Source organism: Triticum aestivum, chromosome 7B (genome assembly GCF_018294505.1).
Source record: "Triticum aestivum cultivar Chinese Spring chromosome 7B, IWGSC CS RefSeq v2.1, whole genome shotgun sequence".
NCBI classification, from domain to species: Eukaryota; Viridiplantae; Streptophyta; class Magnoliopsida; order Poales; family Poaceae; genus Triticum; species Triticum aestivum.
In genome coordinates, this window is record NC_057813.1 from 710,860,867 (window position 1) to 710,881,562 (window position 20,696).

Sequence of the window (20,696 nt, forward strand, 5' to 3'; positions counted from 1 at the left end):
ATACTTGGCGGTTCTAAACGCAATAATGAATGCCAGCTGCGAGACCATAGTAACGTCAGACTTTTCTTTATCGTGGCACTTAGGAAAGTTGTTGACAGTTGTTGGCTCCATGCACGTAGAAGATGCGTGGACTTCGTCGGTCTTCGGACCTCACGACTCCCAAGAGTGGGAGAGCGGCGGATGGGGTGTATGCGTTATACTTGGCGGTTCTGAAAGCAATAATGAATGCCAGCTGTGAGACCGTAGTAACGTCAGGCTTTTCTTTGTCGTGACACATATATAGGATAGTTGTTGACGGTTGTTGACATGATGCACATAGAAGATGTTTTAACTTTCGTGGAAGAAACCAAGAGAAAACACAACCATATTAGTTGATCCGGTGTTGTTAGCGGTTAAAAACCATGATATTGGTCTGGTGCTTACCAGTGATTATGCGTCATTCACTAAAGGGCCAAAAGTCTTGGCTTAACGCCTCGAGTGTCTCACAATGAGATTGATTTTTTTCCCATGGTGGACGGCGCATTGTTGGCAACGGGAGATGCGGTGACCGCGTAAGTGTCCGTCCATCACGACTCCCAAGAGTGGGATGAGGTAGATGGCGTGTGCATGCTATACTCGACGGTTGTGGAATCAGTAATGAATGCCAGCCCCAAGAACGTAGTGACATCGGGCTTTTCTTTACCGTGACCTTTAGGATAGTTGTTGAGATATCGTTGGCATGACGTACAAGAGATGATGTTTTGACTTTTGTGGAAGGAACTAAGAGCAAACACCAACACATTTTAGTTGATCCGATGTTGTTAGCCATTAAAAATCATGAGATTGATCTGATGCTTAGTACCGGTGATTATGTGTCGTTCATTAAAGGGTCAAAGTCTTGGCTTGATGTCTCAGAGTGTCTCACAATGAGATGTAAGTTTCTTCCATGGTGGACGGCGTGTTGTTGGCAACGAGAAGATGCAGTGACTTCGTTAGTCTTCGTACCTCGCAACTACCGGGAGTGGGATGAGGTAGATGTCGTGTATGCGTTATACTCGACGGTTGTGGAATCAATGATGAATGCCAGCCACGAGACTCTACACCAGGCTTTTCTTTGTTGCGACCCTTAGGATAGTTGTTACGTTTGTTGGCATGACATACAAGAGAAGATGCTTGACTTTCCGGGAAGGTACTTAGAGCAAACACCAACACATTTAGTTGATTTGATGTTTTTACCAGTTAAAAACCACGAGACTGGTCTGGTGCTTAGCACCGGTGATTATGCATCGTCCACTAAAGGGTCAAAGTCTTGGCTTGACGTCTCGAGTGTCTCACATTGAGTTGTATTTTCTTTCCATGGTGCACAACACATTGTTGGCAATGAAAAGATGTGGTGACTCCGTCGGTCTTTGGACCTCGCGACTCCCGAGAGTGGAAGAGCGGTGGATGGCGTGTATGCGTTATACTTGCTGGTTGTGAAAGCAATAATGAATGCCAACTGCAAGACCATAGTAACATGAGGCATTTTTTTGTCGTGACACTTAGGATAGTTGTTGGCATGGCGTACAAAGAGAAGATGTTTCAACTTTCATGCAAGGAACTAAGAGAAAACACGAACACATTAAGTTGATCTGATCTTGTTAAAGCGTAAAAATCACGAGATTGGTCTGGTGCTTAGTACCGATGATTATGCGTCGCTCATTAAAGGGTCAAAGTCTTGGTTTGATATCTCGAGTGTCTCGCAATGGGCTAGAATTTCCATGGTGGTCGGCGTGTTGTTGGCAACAAGAAGATGCGGTGACTTCGTCGGTCTTCGGACCTCGTGACTTTTCGAGAGTGGATGAGATAGATGGCATGCACATGCTATAATCGATGGTTGTCGAATCAATAATGAATGCCAGCTGCGAGACTGTAGTGACATCAGGCTTTTCTTTGTCATGACCCTTAGGATAGATGTTTTGGCTTTTGTGGAAGGTACTGAGAGCAAACACCAACCATATTAGTTGATTTGATGTTGTTAGCGGTTAAAAACCATGAGATTGGTTTGGTGCTTAGTACCATGATTATGTGTCGTTCACCAAAGGGTTAAAGTCTTGGCTTGACATTTCGAGTGTCTCACAATGAGCTGGAATTTTCTTCCATGGTAGGCGGTGCATTGTTGGCAACGGAGAGATGTGGTGACTTCATAAGCCTTCATACCTCACAACTCCCAAGAGTGAGATGAGGTAGATGGCTTGTACATGTTATACTCGACGGTTGCAGAATCAATAATGCATGTCAGCTGCGAGAGCGTAGTGACATTGGGCATTTGGTCTTTTATTTGTCGTCACACTTAGATAGTTGTCGACATGACATACACAGAAGATGATTTGACTTCCGTGGGAGGAGCCAAGAGAAAACACAATCATATTAGTTGATACATGATAAAATAACATTATATATAATAGTAATATTTAATGTGAGTTTTTTTTAGAAAAGGAGGATGACCCCCGGCCTCTACATCTGGGAGATGCATACGGCCATATTATTGATTATTCTCGAGGTCCTTACAAAGTAGTACAACAATATGTCTGAATCCGCCATCTTGGCAGCATCTGCCGCTACTCCTATCCAAATGATGAAGGGGTTGCAAGCTGGGCAAAATACCCAAACCTCCCACCTAAGCCTAACATCTAAAGCCGGAGGCCCCGACCGAGCCACATACCGGGTCCGAGGCACAATCCGGTCCAACGCACTCACATGTGTCGTCGCTGCCATCTTCCACTGGTCCATCTTCAGAGCAGATTGAGGTGCCAACCTTGGCAGGTTCCTCCGCCATCGATGCCACCATGACGCCAAACGATGACCACCATCTACGCTAGTCCATCAGGACGAAGACCGGCGGAGAATAGGTGAAACGCCACACACATTGCCGCCACCAAACACCTCACACGCACTGCAAAGTGCCCACCATGCTTCCGGGAACCCCAGGTGACGCCTTCAAGAAGGAGCACGACGAGGGTACGACGCCGTCGCCCGCAGGGGAACTAGAGCTTTCACCCAAAGGAAGATCACAGTGAAGGATGGGAGAGGACCTCAACAAGGCCTCCAAGAAGGGGACCGACGCCCAGCAAAGGCGCCGCCATTGTCGTGGCCTCCGCCGACGGCCAAGGGTTTCCCCCGGTCCCGCCCCCATCCCATCCACCCGGCCAAAGCCTGGCCAGGGGAGCGCACGCAGCCGGAGAAGGCGTTGGACTTCATCGAAGCAGGCACGCCGGGTGACGGGGCACCCCGACCTACTGTAGTTGACGTCCACCGAGACCTCGCTGCCCACACGGCCGAAGTCGCGGACCACCAGCACCCACGGCCGTCGCCCGCCGAAGAGGCAGCGCCGTCCACACCGCCCGAGGCCGCCGCCCCGGCATCCACCCACCGCATACATCCCGTCAAAACATGGAGAACAACCCACACCGCCGCCACCAGGGAGCACCACACCGCGAACACCCGAGCCAGGCAGGACGAGGCAAGGCCACGCCGGCCAGATCCGGGCGGATCCGGTGAACCCCGGCCCACCAGCCGCCAGATCGGAGTATTTAATGTGAGTTTAAAGAAGACAATCACATCTCCCACTATATTGCCATGGCATTGCATATATTGTGTCTAATCTTGTTACTTTGTGACAGAGTTGAACTTTTCTTTCATGGCAGAGAGTGTGTTGTTAGCAATGGGAAACTGTGGTGACTTCGACGGTCTTCGGAACATACATTTCCAAGAGTAGGAGGAGAATGGTGTGTACATGTCATACTCAACGGTTGTACAAACAATAATGGACGCCAATTGCGCGATTGTAGCGATATCGAGTTTTTCTTTGTCCTGACACTTAGGATACTTGTTGACATGATGCACATAGAAGACGTTTTGAATTTCGTGGAAGGAACCGGGAGCAAACACAACCATATTAGCTGGTACATGAGAAAAATAACATTTTGCAAATGGTAATATTTGGCATGAGTTCCAATCGTTGTAATAGCTGGCGTGAGTTTCAATTGCCTCTCCCACTATGATACCATGACATTCCATGGATTGTTATTAATCTCAAAGAAGATAATTCTCCCATTGAAATCTCGGACTAATGCGGTAAGAATAGCTAACATACAATGAGTGATACCCATCAGCATGCGTTCCAATTGTATCCAGCTATACAGCTTCTAATGCATGTTTAAGTGATCAAAGAAATTATTTTGTAACATATATAGTACACATAAACGGCAAATAATTAATATGGCAACTAGGCAATTGAATGGCAATTGAATAATATGTAGCTCGTGCTTGAAAGCCAAGCAACTCCTATGATACTTAGTCAACAGAGATGGCCGTACGCCATCCACCCATGATCAAAAGTACCGATTTGACAGTGAGCTGGATATTGTGACAACAAGTCAAATGGCTGGATATTAGGTATGAGCCTATATCTTTTGCCCCGTATTACATAATTATTTTCTCTCGGATAAAAAGCAAGTACAAATATAAACCAGAATTAAATAAGAATCTATGGCATTCAAGAAACAAGATAATATACGTATACTAACAAAAGTTCTTCAGCGAAAGCTCAACTATACAACTATACAATGCATTTTGTTATATGAACTGAAGGGCGCATCGGTATCTCCAAACCATCATCAACCTCTAATCAGATGACTCATCGCTGACTCATCTTAACGGAGAATCGGCAAGAAGATATCTCAAATCATTTGGATATTCCCATGACCGGTAAGAATAACAAATTCGAAAAACATAGTTTGACCAATACCGACTTTTTGCAGGGAGAGAGAAAACATGAAGAATATACTTGACAAAAGGGGGGATGAAAATAACCATAACAAAATTATGTTTAGTTAGGAATATTAACATTTCTAACAAATATTAGAGTTAGCCCTTGATTTGCAGTCTTAAGGAGTAGTATTTAAGAAACAAGACATTACACACAATAACTAACTCTGTTCAGCAAAAGGGTTAAGAAGGCATCAGAATCAAATGATGTGTTATGGAGTGACGAGGCAGGCATCCGAATCATACTTCGACCCGTTGGATGAACACAAGCAAAAAGCATGGAAATATTCCATATACTTTTTGGCTAAAGAAAAGGCAGGAGAAAGGTATATGCACGAAAGCCGGACGAGGTGAGCCGCCACATGACACTCCCCTCTTCCATAATTCTCTGTTTGCTAGATCACAGTTTTGCGAAACTAATTTAATTAGTCGCGGTGTTAAGACAAGGAGTGCGTGTGGTACATGGTCACATGCTATATTAATCACTCTTGTAAGCTTATTGAATGAGAGTTGCTGGTTGCTAGTGGCTGGGTGTGCACATCACCTTGCTCTTATCTTTCAACCCCTAAAAATAACAAATTAACAAATGGAAACACTCCAAGGCTCTTTCAACGAAAACAATTTAATCACTTACTTAAAATTCTCTAAGAAAACTAGGCACAAGAAATGGAAAAACAAAATGCTTGCTACAAACTCAAAAGAAAGCGACGCGATAACTGTACCGAGATACTGAAAAAGCTGAGCCGTTGAAAATGATTTAACATGAACGGTTGTGTATGTTTTTTTCTAGCGTAGCATGGGTATTAGTTAGTATTTTTAGTAATATTATGGTTGGGCTTAGCCGCTTAGGTGGTCTCTGTTTAATTATGATTGCGCGTAGGTTCTCTGTTTTAGTACCATTCTTTTCCCTCTATTTTTCTGCGAGTTTTTTTTTTTGAACTTTACATCGCTGTTCCAGCTAGACATGCATGGTCCTTGGTAGCCTAACAGCCTGCATTATGGCTTCACCTGCATGGTCTCTGCATGTGATTTGTTTCTGTTATGTCTATATTGTTTGCACCTGGCAGTAGGTCACAAATCAATGTCGGTGCCACCTTGTGCAGTACCTAAAATCTGTCCGTATTTGCAGCATTTTGAAATGCACATGCATGCATATTTTTAAGCCAACTAGAACTGGATCTAGCATGATACTATTTCAGCATTTCTTATGGCAATGTCCATGTCTTTGTTTCAATCAAGAAAAGAAAAACGGTGTTCATGTCAACAATAAATTAGTTGTATAATATCCAATCAAATGGAGTATATCTCCCTCTGTCCGGAAATACTTGTTCCATGTCAACAATAAATTATTTGTATAATATCCAATCAAATGGAGTATATCTCCCTCCGTCCGGAAATACTTGTGAGAGAAATTGATGTATCTAGACATATTTTAATTCTAAATATATCAGTTATTATCCATTTTTGCGACAAGTATTTCCAGACGGAGGGAGTAGTTAATTACATTGTGTATGGACAAGTGCATGTGGCCTGTGCTTAGGAAAGAGTAAGACAGCACAGTGGACAACGATTTAATAGGTATCCGGTCACACAGCGCAGTGGTGGTGATCACTGTCTGTCAAATGAGTTAATTAGTTGAGAGTGGCTGCCACTGGTGGGTCTAGAGGAGACATCAGCTGCATCACTGGAATAGAAACACTTGTCCTAACATTAGGTGGGGATCTAGGTCCAGATATGTGCCCAACCTGTTTAGATCATAACTGAAGTCAGGAACATATGCCTGATGCCCAGTGACCTTGTCAAAGCAAAATGATGGTTATCAAGCATATCTGATGGCTATAAAGAGTATAGTCCGTGAGTGCAAATGCTAGGGTACGTTTGCCTCAAAATATTTGTGCTCCTATTGATAATTAAGCAAATTCAGTGAGAGTAATATGTAACTTTGGAACAATTATTGGGGACTTGAACTTCTTTTATTAAAAAAGCCATTGATATATTACCTTCGCCCAGTCAAACTACACCTTATATTTTCTCCCGCAAAGGAAAAAAAAACTACACCTTATATTTTGAAACAGAGGTGGTGAGTAATAGCGGTGCAAGAAGGGAGAATGGTAAGGTTTGCACAATAAAATAGACACAGGAAGAAATGGGATCAAGAAGATTGATCCCATTTACATGTGGGCAGATGCTACTCAACATGTGAATGTCCAACTCACATTACACAGAGTAATTAATCCTAGGCCATGCTAATTCATCTATGAATTCATATGGTGCACACTTGTCCAAATCAAGGTGGTTTCTCACAAACCCCACCATGGATGGTATGGTATGGTAGACAGGTCCACAAGATATTTCCCCCCTTAATTTCATCAAATGTTAATCTTTTTCTTGTCTTGACTTAATGGTAGGTGAGACCCTTGATGGTGATGGTGATGCTCTGTCTACTTTCTAGATTCATGGGAGCAACACACTTCCATCACGGTACTGAAGACACTTTAGTCTCTGCAAGGAACAATAAACAAAGATACAGAGGGTATGTATATACAGCTCCAAATGGCAGAAGTTGGCTAGATTTGAACACTGGAGGAAAGAGGCCTAACTGCAATAGTTTAGGTTAAATAAGATCTGCATCTCCATGACCCAACAGTTACCAGGCAGCTTCCATATGCAGCTCAAAAAATAACCAAATTCCAGCTATCATTGATGTGCATTGTCAGTAGTGCAGCAAGTGGCCTGATGCTGGTGCAGCCAAAATACAGATATTGCCCCAATTACCCCATCTCCTTATCATAGACTTCACTGCCGCAAGTGGGCTTCTCTTTTGATATATTCCTCTTTATCTCCCCAAGAACATATTCCAACAGAAAGAAAGAAGAAAGGATAGTTTGGGATGCGAAAAAGAAGGACGGAAAATTCCAAATATTGGGACGTGTTGTATCGAAGAAGACATATCCCGCAGCTCGCAGCGGCTAGCACGGACCACCGAAAAAGACCACGGTCCCGGGCATCATGGCTCGCCTTAACTCCGAGATCCGACAAAAAACGGCGAAAACAAACCGGTTTCCGCGCTCGAGGAACATGCAAAATTCGACAACCCGCACACACACACACACACACACACACACACACACACACAAAATATCCCAATGCCAGGAGGCCAATGATCCAGAACCCCAAACAATGGAGTTTACAGCAACATACATATATCATGCATTATCCAGCAGAAATAAAGTGTGTGATTCTGAGGGTGGAACATATCACCTCAGGCTTTCGGGCTCACCCTCCCAAGGTGTGATCTGGTTCAGGCATTTCCTGCCCCCCATTGACAGGCCTTATCCTTCCCCGGGCCAATGGAGGACACAGATCCCCATCCCCTCTATTAGGTGGTGAGTGTGACCAGCTGTGTGCAGTTATAGTGAGAGGGATGCAAAGCTTGTTCTCTAGCAGAACATGTCCTGTGGCTCTACCTGGTCACCACATGGTGCCCAACTGTCAACCCAAGGAGGGTTTCCAGCAAATAATTCGGTTTCTAGCTTACTTCCAGCTTGCCGTTTAGAGGAGACTTTAGTCCTAGGCGTATATTTTGCGGGGTTATTATGCTATGGGTTTCGGTCAGGGATGGCGGCAAAATATATGATAAATTTCCCGTAACACGGTTGAAATTGATTTTCGCCGCAGGTTCAGAGCACGTGTTGTCAGGATTGATATATTCAGGTCCATTTCGTAAGAGTAATATACTACTGTTCATGTCAAATTCAGCCTACTCGTATATGACTAGACTACACCAGATGGACACCAAGTCATGGTGATCTACTTAAAAAAAAGGGGGAGAATACCAAGAAGAGTAATCACATTCAGAAGTCCCTCTTATGATTAGATAATTTACCGAATTCACGGTTCAAATTAATTTTTACTACAGGCTTTAAGGCACGTGTCACGAGACCGATCCAGGTCCATTTCATGATAATTCTATACTTACTTTTCATGTCAAGTTCTACTTACTCCTACATGACTAGACTACAAAAGCATAGGTATGTTACATGTAGTCTCTAGATGATGGACACCAGGTCAAGGGTGATCTACCTAAACAAAAGCAAAATGAGGAGGCATCAAGAAGGGTGATCACATTCACACACTGTGTGTACAATAGATAAATTATAGTAAGCACTAGGAGAGGCGTGGACGTCTAGATCTTACACCACCTCTTCATATCTAACTCCCTTAGCTCCCAAGTATAAGGTCATTTTCAGCATCCAGAAAAGGGGTGCACATATCCAATGAAGCAGGTGGCAGACCAACCTTTATTCTTCTCTCTCTCTCTGGGAGAGATGCACACATGTCCTAAAATTACAGTCATCAGAAGTCTCTCTTATGATTAGACAAAAGGTTTTACAGAACTACTACTAGGAATCAGTTTCTAGTCACTTTCGCACTTTGCAAATTTGCAAAATAGGTTCCATATCCTACCAATTTCTCGTCACTTGTGCGCCTTTGTAACAGGTTCCATATCATGCTATCAAACTGCTAGCTAGGGTGCACTAAGAACAGACCAAGGTGAGGCGCAATCATGTCCTGCGAGCGGGACACTGTCATCTTCCCGAACTAAAATTAATAGCTTCTGGAATGCATCATCATAACAGATTGAAGTTTTCAAAAAGGAAAAGAAAATGGCAGATCCATAACATATTGACAAGGCTGGATATGGACTCTACTTTGTCTGACCGACCACACAGCTAGTATCATCCATAAATGAAGAGGGCCAAATTCGTACCTACGAAATGTTATCAGGAACCGACTAAGTACATAGCCCTGGAGAAGAGTTCAACCATGAGCCTGCCATAGTATCAGTTCAGATACGTACCGAAAAGGGTATCTGATTTTTCTTTTCATATTCTGGCGGTGTTTGTGATCAACCAAAGGTCAGCATCAGGATGTCTCTACCGATAGTCAACGACTCAGCAAGGCATCCAATATTCAAATGGTTAACAAGTTGACACACTGTACTTGACGTGAGCTATATAAATCAAATAATTCATGACTAGTTCAGCCAGGTGTTTCACAAGGTTTTCCATTACAAACCTATTACATCTTAGAATACAGTAGAATACATTAAAAGTGGGCAAAAGAGTTTCCACCTTGTCCCAGCCTCCCATGGAAGTGTGAAGCAGTCTGGCACGGATGTTTGTCGCATCATAAACTTAAGCCACATACTGTCCCACGTTCTACATCTAGCTGTTTGCTCTAGCTAGCAAGCCAGAAAAGGATGGAACAGGTGAGTTCCTCATTTGCTCTTGAGCTTGCTTTATCTCCTCAGGATCTTCAAGAATAAAACAGACAGGAAGTGAGGAAGGTATATGAGCGAAATCGACAGAAAATCATTACCAGGAAGTATCGTTGAAGAATATACATTACAGATCATTAATAAACTAGATAACATCTCTTAGTTTCTGTCAGTATGTATTTTGCATAAAGTAAAACTGATTAGAGAAACAAACAGCTATGATTGTAAGAGTCGCTGCTACAAAACCATATATAGTATTAAAACGAAACAAACAGCCTGACACAAAAAAAGTATTTAGCAGCAAGCAATGTAGTGTAGATAGAGCAGCTGAAAAGGCAAGTACTGTGCAGTGCATATATATTATAACAACATAGATTCAGGCACACTACATACAAATCAGCACAGGTTACTTCTTTCTATTTTGAAAACATTATTACCAAACATGTCATTTAATGTTGCTATTAACTCTGAATGGGCTCAAACCATAACAAATGGAACATGCACAACAAAGTTGAATTTTATATCTTGGCTTGTACGTTTATAACAGTTATATGTGGTAAGCATGGGCCTTGATCTGCTAAGCTTCTACTTGCTTAATATACAAACATGAAGCTTCTAGTTTTTTCTTGGATGTAAAAGGTTTGAAATGTGTTTATATGCCACTTACCTATGTTCTCCATCATCTTGGGCATAACGACGACCATTAGGACCATAAAACCGACCATCATACCCATGGGGCTCTTCAAAAGGGACAAAATGTTGAAAGGCTCCCTCGGCTGGGGAAAATAGATACAGACACATAGGTTGGTTAAGAAAGGATTTGATAACAGCAAGCAGCGAGGAAATAGGCTAACAAAAAACTATAGCATTAGACACCTCATAGTATTGCTCTTCTTTCAGAGGTTCCAAAACAAGCTCATTTAGAACTCTTCTGTTTTCAGTCAATGCTGCTTGAATGTGCCCAGGATTCCTGGCACTAATGTCCACTCGAACCTATCACACAACAGAATAGAGAATCAACTGTTTAGGCCCATTCTGCTCATATTACAATGAAATTTTCTAATGAATACTCACTGGTGAAAAGAAGTAGCCAAGTGAGGAGACTTCGATCAAATGTGTCCCAGCAGGCACGTTGTGGCTTAAGGATATTAGGTCAAGGGATAACAATAAGCACAGGATGATCTGCTAACGTTGCACATGAGCTGCCAACAGTGAAACATTTTTACAAACCCAATAAACTATAATTGCACTCTCCGCAGGATTCTCTTATTTCTTTTTTTCAGAAAGAAAAGTATCCTCAGAAAAATGGACAATATTAAAACAATGATGCATGAAAGAACAGACTAAATTGATCAAAATTCAAATAAAAGCAATTCCCCCCTCATAAGAGAAGTCAAAATAATTTGGAAGGGCATGGTATAACATGTTTTTGTAGGATACAAGGCAAAGTAGCCGTCTGGCCTGGCGAATGTAACTTTCTGACCACCATTAAGTATCACTTTCGTGTTTGATGTCTTGGCTGGAAGACCAAAGCCCCTTGCAGCTATAAGCACAACAGATCAAAACAACATCAGGTGGACCTCACGGGAGAACATTAGTAGGTATCAGCTCCACAAACATTGAGAACTTATAATCTCTAAGTGCACTTCAAGAAGCAGGATGCATGACAAAGATCTGAAGTCCTAATCAATTATCCAAATGCAAGGAAACCAACATAGTAACCCGCCTTAGCAATTTACAATGAGCTGAAATAACACGGCACCAAAATCCGAGGGTTATACACATGCTAAAAATGCTCTTACTAAGCCAATACTTCCAAAGAAACGTCATGCAGCATCCATTCCTTTGTGCGTTTTCAAACACTCCAAATCCTGGCCAAGAAACATTGGCTTTGAATGCTTGTGCCAACACGTTTATCAGCAAACATATACTCTAGCAGAGAGGCACTCTGATTTGCCTGCGTGGATCTGGACAATTCGTCAATTCCCCTCTCTCTACAAGAAGCCGCCGAATAAACATGTTCCTACATCTGTCGATCGGTTTTGATACTCAGAACAAAAGGATGCAGCATGTAAACAAACAGTAGCCACAGCACAACTCCAACGCGGCTCGAATTTCAAAGATGAAGCTGGATGAAATCAGCTATTGTGATGTGCCTGTAGCATGCTATCGGAGCAACGGCGATGCATGGTGGTACAGCAGAGAGATCAGTAGCATCGACACGCTTGGCCCTACTTGGATCACGCGCCCATGTACGGACCCCAGAGACAAATTCCACCAGATTGGCCAGGTTCGAGCCGAGCACGAAGCTGGATCCCGCCCGCCTACCCACGCACGCAGAAGTTACCAGATGCATCTAGTTCAAACCATGGGGGCGAGGGCACTGACCGTCGATCTTGATGCGGCCGGCGATGGTGTACCCCTCGACGGATCTGCAACCACAGGGCGAGGCGAGAGAGGGGGTCAGCTACAGCCTCCCGCCGATCGATCGGATCGGAGAGGGAAAACGGGCGGGGACGAGGGGAGCCTACCCGGGCTGGTCCGCGGCCGCGGGGCCGAGGCACGCCGCGAGGACGGCGGCGAGGACGAGGAGGGCGCGGAGGGGGCTCATCGTCGCCGCGGCGGAGGTCGTCGCCGTCGTCGTCGTCGCGCGAGCACGAGAGCTTCTCTTCTCCCCGTCTCCTCCGTCTGCTGTGCCGTCCTCCGGATGCTCTCGCCCGTGGGCTTCTGAGGAAGGAGCCGCCCACCTCGCTCGGGCCTGGACTCATCGGGCTTCATTCGAGCCGGCCCGCTCTCTCCCGAGCTCCCGGCCCACCAAAGAATGTACCGCGCGGGCCGGGCCATCAGGTGGGGCCCACCACCAACCACCCCAGCTCACGCACCGCACGGGTGATGCGTGTGACTGTACCGACGGGAACGAGCCGGCTTGCCAGTGTGACAGTCGTCTTCTTCCCGCCCGCTTTTTTGCTTTCCAACGGCTTTGCTTGCCGTGGCACGCACCATGCCCCCCATCTCCACCCCCCCTCCCACGCCACGCCACGCCACCTCGTGTTTATCCCCCGCCGGCCTCCGCCTCTCCGCCCTCACTCCATCGCTCCAATGCCCGTCCGCCCCTTTCACACATCCTCTGTCCAGTACATTTTTCAGGGTAACGGGGTGTTGGCAACTTGGTGGCGCCGTTGTTCTTCCGAAATGAGGATCCGGGGCTCGCTGGTGCTGCTAATGCATGTCCTGCTCTGCCTGGTAAGCGGCGCCTACTCTGGCCGCACGAGCTCTTACGTGCGTAATGAGTTTCCGTCCGACGACATTCCTCTAGAGCACGAGTCTCTTGCGGTTCCGAATGGCCATAACGCTCCACAACAGGTTCGTCCATCATTTTAACAAATTTGGGGTGATGTACTCGATGTTTGTAATCACTGCCTGTTTGGTCACCAGGTTCATATCACTCAAGGTGACTATGACGGGAAAGCCGTCATAATCTCGTGGGTTACGGCGTTGGAACCCACAAGGAGTGAGGTGTTTTACGGTGAACAGGAGAAACACTATGATCGGAAAGCCAAAGGGAGGATGACGAATTATACATTCTACGACTATCGATCTGGATACATACATCACTGCCTTGTTGATAGCCTTGAGGTAATATACCTCTTTTTTTCCTGTTGTGTCCTTAAGGTTTGCATTGTATTCCTATGCAGTTTTATCTTCCTTTCCGTTTTCATAATTTTTGCAGCCAAACATTGTTTCTCAAAGTGCAATATTTTGACATGTTTTATTTATGTAAAGTTGGAGTGATGTCATATGCAAAATCACCAAATCTCAAATATATACAATCCATTCTCTCTTTTTTTCAGGGGAGTACTAGGTTTATTCTATTTGGACATGATGTCCACTGCACAAATTGTGTCTTCCATTTCCTAGTGTATGTGGAGTGCAGACGCGGAGTTTGTTTATATTCCAGTAAATGAAGACGATACTATGTTTTGTACCCAATCTTGTACCAGTTAGTTCCAACATAAAATTCTCTACTTTATTGGTTTGCAGTATAACACGAAGTATTACTACAAGATTGGAACAGGAGATTCAGCTCGAGAATTTTGGTTTCAAACACCTCCAGCAATTGATCCAGATGCACCCTACACATTTGGCATCATAGGTTTGTGTTCTCTTCTTTAATTACTTTCTGTTTATAAAAATCAGAACATGTTGTCCTTACACTATTGTAGATCTCTACAACATTTCTCTAAGACCTGATGGGAAAAAGTATGAAAAAGGTATGTTAAGATTACGAAGTCACTTAGGGTGCGTTTGGATCTTAGGCAAGCGCAGCTCCTAGCCTTGCCGGGCAAGGATATTCATTTGGTTAGGAAAATAAAGCTAGCATCTGGAGGCAATTTACCCTTTAACCGCCACAAAAAGCTTGCCAACGGAGGCGAGCCAATTTGGCTCTCCCGCACTGGCAAAAAACACGAACGTGGGCACTTTGGCAGTTAACGCTTTAATTTTGTGTCTTTCCAAACGCTAAGTCTTGCTTTTGACGACTCTAGCCGGAACCGTCAAGATTAACCTGGCCTAGCTAAGCTAGCTGAGTTAGGAAACCAAACGTACCCTTAGGGGTTGTTTGGTTTGAGACTAAGTTTGCCTAAGGTTGCCACACCTAAGGTTAGGCCAATTTGACCAACTTAGATGTGTGTTTGATTTAAGTCACATCTTAGGCAAGCCACACTAGGGTCCCACATCATATACACTCAAAAAATACGGCAAGATTTCAATAGGCTTGCCAACTTGTGGCTCTCATTTTGAAGAACTAACTTTAGGCAAGTTTGACAACATTGTATGGTAAAGTGTGACACTCCTAGGCATAGTACCAAACAGCCCCTTAGCATTGGCTCGGCTAAGATTACGAGATTACATAGTAGGTTTTCTTAAGTAATACTCCCTTTGTCCGGAATTAGTTAATGTTCAAACGGATGTATCTATGGAGTGCCAGCTAATTCCCGACCGAAGCTACTAAAGAACTGGAAAGCAGTTTGGAAAAATAGCTCAGTACCTTGGGTGCATGAGCGGGTAATTCGACTAGTTTTTTTTTTCTCTTTCCCCATGAGCACTACTCAAACAATTTAGCCCAAGTTACCCAATAGTTCCTGCTCACGCATATGCATTCTCTCTTCGTGTGCAAATTCTCGACCGTTGTTGTATCACATTGAAAAAGAAATAAAATGAAAGATGAAGAAAAAGGTTATCAAGGCTAGCTCACTAGGTGACTTAGTAATGTAGCGATTTAGGCAATTTCGTCTCATTTTTTTCTGGCTCACTGTGCTAGGTGATCTGGGGCAAACATTTAATTCACTCTCAACTCTTCAACATTATGTGAAAAGTGGAGGACAAAGTGTTTTATATGTTGGGGACTTGTCTTATGCTGATAAATATGAAGACAATGATGGCGGTCGGTGGGATTCTTGGGGTCGACTTGTTGAACGTAGCACTGCATATCAACCATGGATATGGAACTCTGGGAATCATGAGATAGAATACATGCCTGATCTGGTATGTTATCTCCCCAACTACGCAAAAAATTCCCAATAACGTCACAACTTATGTAACTATATGTTGAAAGGGATTGACAAAGACGTTGGCAATGTTGCAATACTTTCATGTGCCATGCATATACACATAACTTATTTATTTATTATCTTCATTTTTACAATATACTTCTCTTGAACTAGAAATAGCAAATTGTGGCCATTTTGTAAATCAGAATGCATATTCCTAGATCATGCATGCGTGCGCGCGCGTGTGTTGGGTTTGAACTTTATTTTTGCTCTATTTCTATTTTCAAAAGGATCATGTTGCCTTATCAATTCTTGACTCTATCTTAATTATGTTTGGTATTCCAGGGAGAAACTTCTACATTTAAGCCATATCTGCATAGATATGCAACACCATATTTGGCATCAAAGAGCAACTCCCCAATGTGGTATGCAGTCAGGCGTGCATCGGCTCATATTATCGTGCTCTCTAGCTATTCCCCATTCGGTAAGTTCCTTCCTTTTCCTACTTGCATGCATGATTGGACAATTGGATGTTCTTCTCTAGTGTAGAGGATTTTTTATTTATTTATGTCGATTCTAATGCGAGTATATTTTTTGTTTTGTAAACTTGCATGCATGTGGTTTTATCAGTAAAATTCACTCCTCAATACAAGTGGCTGAAGAAGGAACTGAAGCGCGTGGACCGGGAGGAGACACCTTGGCTTATTGTTCTCATGCACGTTCCCATGTACAGCAGCAACGATGCACATTATATGGAGGGCGAGAGCATGAGGGTTGCTTTCGAGGAATGGTTCATCAAGTACGATGTGGACCTGGTATTCGCGGGCCATGTCCATGCTTACGAGAGATCGGTAAAATCTTCACTTTATTCAAAATCGATGAATTTAAACCATACTTTGTGTATTTGATATTTCATGGTCTACTCTGACTCGATGAGATGTCGGCTACGAGTGTTGATTTGCAGCACCGTGTATCCAATGTGGACTACAAGGTGACATCGGGGAGTCGATACCCGGTGCCAGATGAATCCGCTCCCGTGTACATAACAGTTGGCGATGGAGGCAACACAGAAGGACTCGCTTCGAGGTAAAGATGACGTACACCATATTTGATTAGATAGTCCTTGTTGAACTCGTGCGAGGCTTTCCCGTTCGGCCAACCTCAGAAAGTTGCTTGCAGGTTCAACGACCCGCAACCGGACTACTCCGCGTTCAGGAAGGCCAGTTATGGGCACTCGACCCTGCAGCTGAAGAACAGGACGCACGCCGTCTATCAGTGGCATAGGAACGATGATGGGAAGCATGTGCTGGCGGACAAAGTGGTGTTCCACAACCAACTAGAAGAACGCCCGTGCGTTGCAACGGGGCCACATTAACTTTAAGAGTTCAATATTACGACATTGGCGACTTTTTTTACCATCAAATCTTCACACACACAGAACCACACTCTCCCTCCCTCTTCCTCACTCTCTATCCCCGTCTCCCTCTCGCTCTAACACACACACATATCCATCTTATTGGGTACGGGACCATAATCCATCTATTTCACATATACACGCTAGTGCATAACAATATGGATTATGTGTATTATATTTGCCACCAGAATTGAGGGAATTAATTTCATGTAAATCGACCAGCCATAACTCCAAGAATACGCGGACGAGGTGGTTTGGGTCGGCGTTGGCGCCGTCCAGCGCGGGCCACGGGCCCGCTTCCAAGTGCACGTGCAATGCACGACTTCACAAATATTATAATCAGATATGAGAAATCACATGCATAGAAAAGACATTCTGATAGCAATCCAAATACCATACTCAATTGAATACCTAACTTGGACAATACTCTTATTTCTATGCGCCAGAAAAAAATGGAATAGCAAAGCTAAGTATGCCTACATACGCTCAGATTATATATAAGAATCTTGGGTGAACAATTGCAACAAAGCACTAAGCAGCGATAAATTTAAATAAAAAATCCATTAACTATGCAGGCAGCAGGCTTGTTACAACATAGAGAGATAGAAAAATGTCACCTCCAGTAATGTAGGGCAAAGGAGTGGAACGAAGCATGAATAAGCGGTTGCCTGTTTTTCTCCATGTACATGGATCAGCAGTAGAGGCCAAGTATATAAGTACTTGACCGAACTCCACTCTTCGTGTACGGAGAGCCATGTCACATTCTCGCCGCTGCAGCATGGGAGGACGGCTGGTTCACGTGACCCTCCAGCTGAGGGATCCATGGTGGCTGACCGTCGAGCTCGAGGCAGAGAAGTTGAGGGCAGTAGTGGCGAGATCCATGCCAGCCAACCGGGCGAAGAGGAGGTCGTCGGGGAGTGACACATCGGCAAGATCCGGTCACCACGCGACCTGAAGAGCAACAGTGATCTCCACAAACTGTAGGCCGACGGCGTGCTCCATCCCCTGCGATGGGGTGACCATGGCGGTGGCCACAACTCCTCATGCCCGCCTCGATCTCGGCGACACACCCTGAGTGTAGGAGGCAGCAACGACCTCGACGAAATCATGGCCTCCATCCCGGAACGCAATCATGTCGCTCTAAATAAATGGATTCAATCATGTGACTCTAATTACTTTGGATTGTTATGTGCACACTAAGCGGGGTGCAGTTAGGAAAGAAAATGTTTTCTAATTAAAGTGATTGAGTGATTTAAGGTAAGGTTAATTAATTTAGATTTGATTTTTAGTGATTGTTAGTAAAGTATGATGCGTCTTTAAAATCTTTTATTTGTTTCCTTAAAATCTATTATTTGTTTCCTAAAGAAATTTGCAATAATGGAAGGTATCGGTTGATTTGGATAAGTTAGTAAATTTAGATCCGTGATTGCGTGCACGTTTGGAAAGTGCTGGTTTGCAAGGAAAGAGATGAGGGGTAAATAAACCGGTGAATAAGAAACCAACATCGAAAAAAATCTACGACGGTTAACCTACGAAAAAAAACCGGACGAAAGTGGTGGGACGAAAAAAAACCTGGAAGCGAGACTACCAACTGCTCCATTAGGAGTAGAGATACTGGTGAGCATGGTAGCACTTGGTGGTTTTACATATAGTCCCACCGAGAGGGAGATTGACAATTCGTGTTTCTAACCTTGAAGATAGTCCCACGCAAACGGAAAACCAAAACCTGAAGAGTCCCACGCAGACCGAAAACACAAACCAAATTCCAACGCTTATTCGTGTTTCTAACTAGACTGTGTCTCGCAGGGAGAGTGGCACTCGCCGCAGGAGGCTAAAGAAGAAGAGACACCTGCGCTATGAGAGCCTATGAGTGCCTCGTGTGTCCATGCCCTAGGAGGAGCTCTTCTTGCTAATACTCTCATGTCATGGAGGTATATAGAATAAGTATGTGGCATTTCACTCCTGCTCGCCTGAACCCAGTTATATAGGATAGATGCATGGGCAACTGCATTGTCCTAAATCGATACATTTAAACTAAATAAATAAAGAAAAAAGCATGAGCTGGGATAAATAAATACTAGCTACAATCTAGTAATTCCATGCATGTCCAATGGTGTGGACCCTTTTCTATAATTCTGTGCGGATAGTGTTTTTCGAACTTTATAAATGTATATATTGTTTTGTGAAGCATGTGTTGCGGTGGTGATGATGTCTGGTGGATCCATACCGGCGATAAGGCCAAGTGATGGTGGAGTTCGAACAAGGAAGTAGGAGTAGTTCAGAGTCCATACTAGCATGGGCTGATATGCATAGTGGTACGCCGTAGGGAGATCACTAGCATCAACACGCTTGGCTTATGCATGCGCCCGTGTACATACCTTGTAGATAGTCCCACCCAGAGGTGGAGCTGAAACTAAAGTCACCCGGTGCACCACTTTAACATGACGTAAATTTCTTGAGCAAAAATATACAAAAAAATGTGATTCGCGAGAGAGAGAGAGAGAGAGAGAGAGAGAGAGAGAGAGATGAGAGAGGAGAGAGCTACTCCTAATGCGGTATATGTTGTCGAACATATAAAAGTTTATGTATGAATATGAAAAAGCATAAATATATATGAAAAGGTAGCAATAAAAATGCACTTGCTATATACAACCAAACTTCAATACAAATTACAGAAAAAATAGGAAAATTTAGGAAGCCTATTTTTTTACACGAATTATAGAATTGGGAATCAGGGTATACGCATGTGTGGTACCTGCACACCAAGGTTTGGATTGTGGATAATGGTGGCTAATCAGATCGCGGTCCGCGGAAGGTTTAATTACCGGGGGTCTATGGCACAACGTCGCCGTGTCGATCGGCCATCCATCATGGTTGGAGATCGCGAGGGGGTATGGGAGGGGTATCATAAGACTAAGGGTTACATTAATATCTCATGGAGACATGCTTGTTTTCCATGGTCTCAAGCTCTACAGGACGAAATACTCTCAATATACTTCAATAAAGATGTTGCAGTTGGTCGAAACGCCGATACAACTAGGTACTCTTTCATCCACAGAAACTTGATTAGTAATAAACCTTTTCGAAAGGCCCTTGAGTCGCTCATCCAAAAAGATGGTAAGCCCTGAGCGATAAATGTACTTGTGCCGAAGGGGTGATCCCTATAAGCGCAAGGTCATCAGACCACCAGGTCTTCGCTATAGCGTCGAGGTAAAATTCCAGCTCCACAAAGAAACAAACCAGCAAAAATAACACGGCGGAATAACGTAAACTCATCATATCGAATAACCGGATCTGCAAGGGCGCAGACCACGCCGACAAGAAAGAAGCAAAGTAAATTTGTTCAAAAGGACCACGATCACCACACACTGATGATGACAAAAAAAAACACAGAACTTTGAAAAACAGCTATGTTTGGGCCAGCCCGCTCTCTTCCGAGCAGCAGCCCGGCCCAACAGCGGAGCCAACGCGGGCCGGGCAGGATGGACACGGACGTCATCGTGCGGGGCCCGCGCAACTACCCTGAGTCTATCAGTGTCACAGCCGTCGCTTTCTCTCCTCCACCGGACTTGCTTGCCTCGCCCGGCCTCTCTCCCCGCCACACGCTCCGACGAGGCGACGACGCCGCCACGCCACCACCACCACCTCCTCCTCCTCCTCTACA

General features: G+C 44.3%; 2 protein-coding genes across 2 annotated transcripts; one reads left to right on the forward strand and one right to left on the reverse strand.

Moving 5' to 3' along the window:
* Positions 1-9,787: 9,787 nt before the first annotated feature.
* LOC123158958 (ER membrane protein complex subunit 7 homolog) lies at positions 9,788-12,702 on the reverse strand (the record flags this gene model as incomplete). Its single annotated transcript, XM_044576772.1, is given in 7 exon segments — positions 9,788-10,105; positions 10,737-10,845; positions 10,946-11,062; positions 11,144-11,207; positions 11,510-11,612; positions 12,458-12,501; positions 12,601-12,702. Coding segments are annotated over 7 exon segments (628 nt in total), but the record flags the coding sequence as incomplete, so codon positions are not given.
* Positions 12,703-13,125: 423 nt separating this feature from the next.
* On the forward strand, positions 13,126-19,107 carry LOC123158861 (phosphoenolpyruvate phosphatase). The gene is made up of 10 exons (XM_044576681.1): positions 13,126-13,432; positions 13,505-13,705; positions 14,111-14,222; positions 15,390-15,613; positions 15,964-16,102; positions 16,249-16,469; positions 16,583-16,704; positions 16,798-16,953; positions 18,644-18,649; positions 18,839-19,107. The coding sequence occupies exons 1-10, from the start codon at positions 13,169-13,171 to the stop codon at positions 18,900-18,902; spliced, it is 1,509 nt and encodes a 502-aa protein (XP_044432616.1). The 5' UTR covers positions 13,126-13,168; the 3' UTR covers positions 18,903-19,107.
* Positions 19,108-20,696: the final 1,589 nt, after the last annotated feature.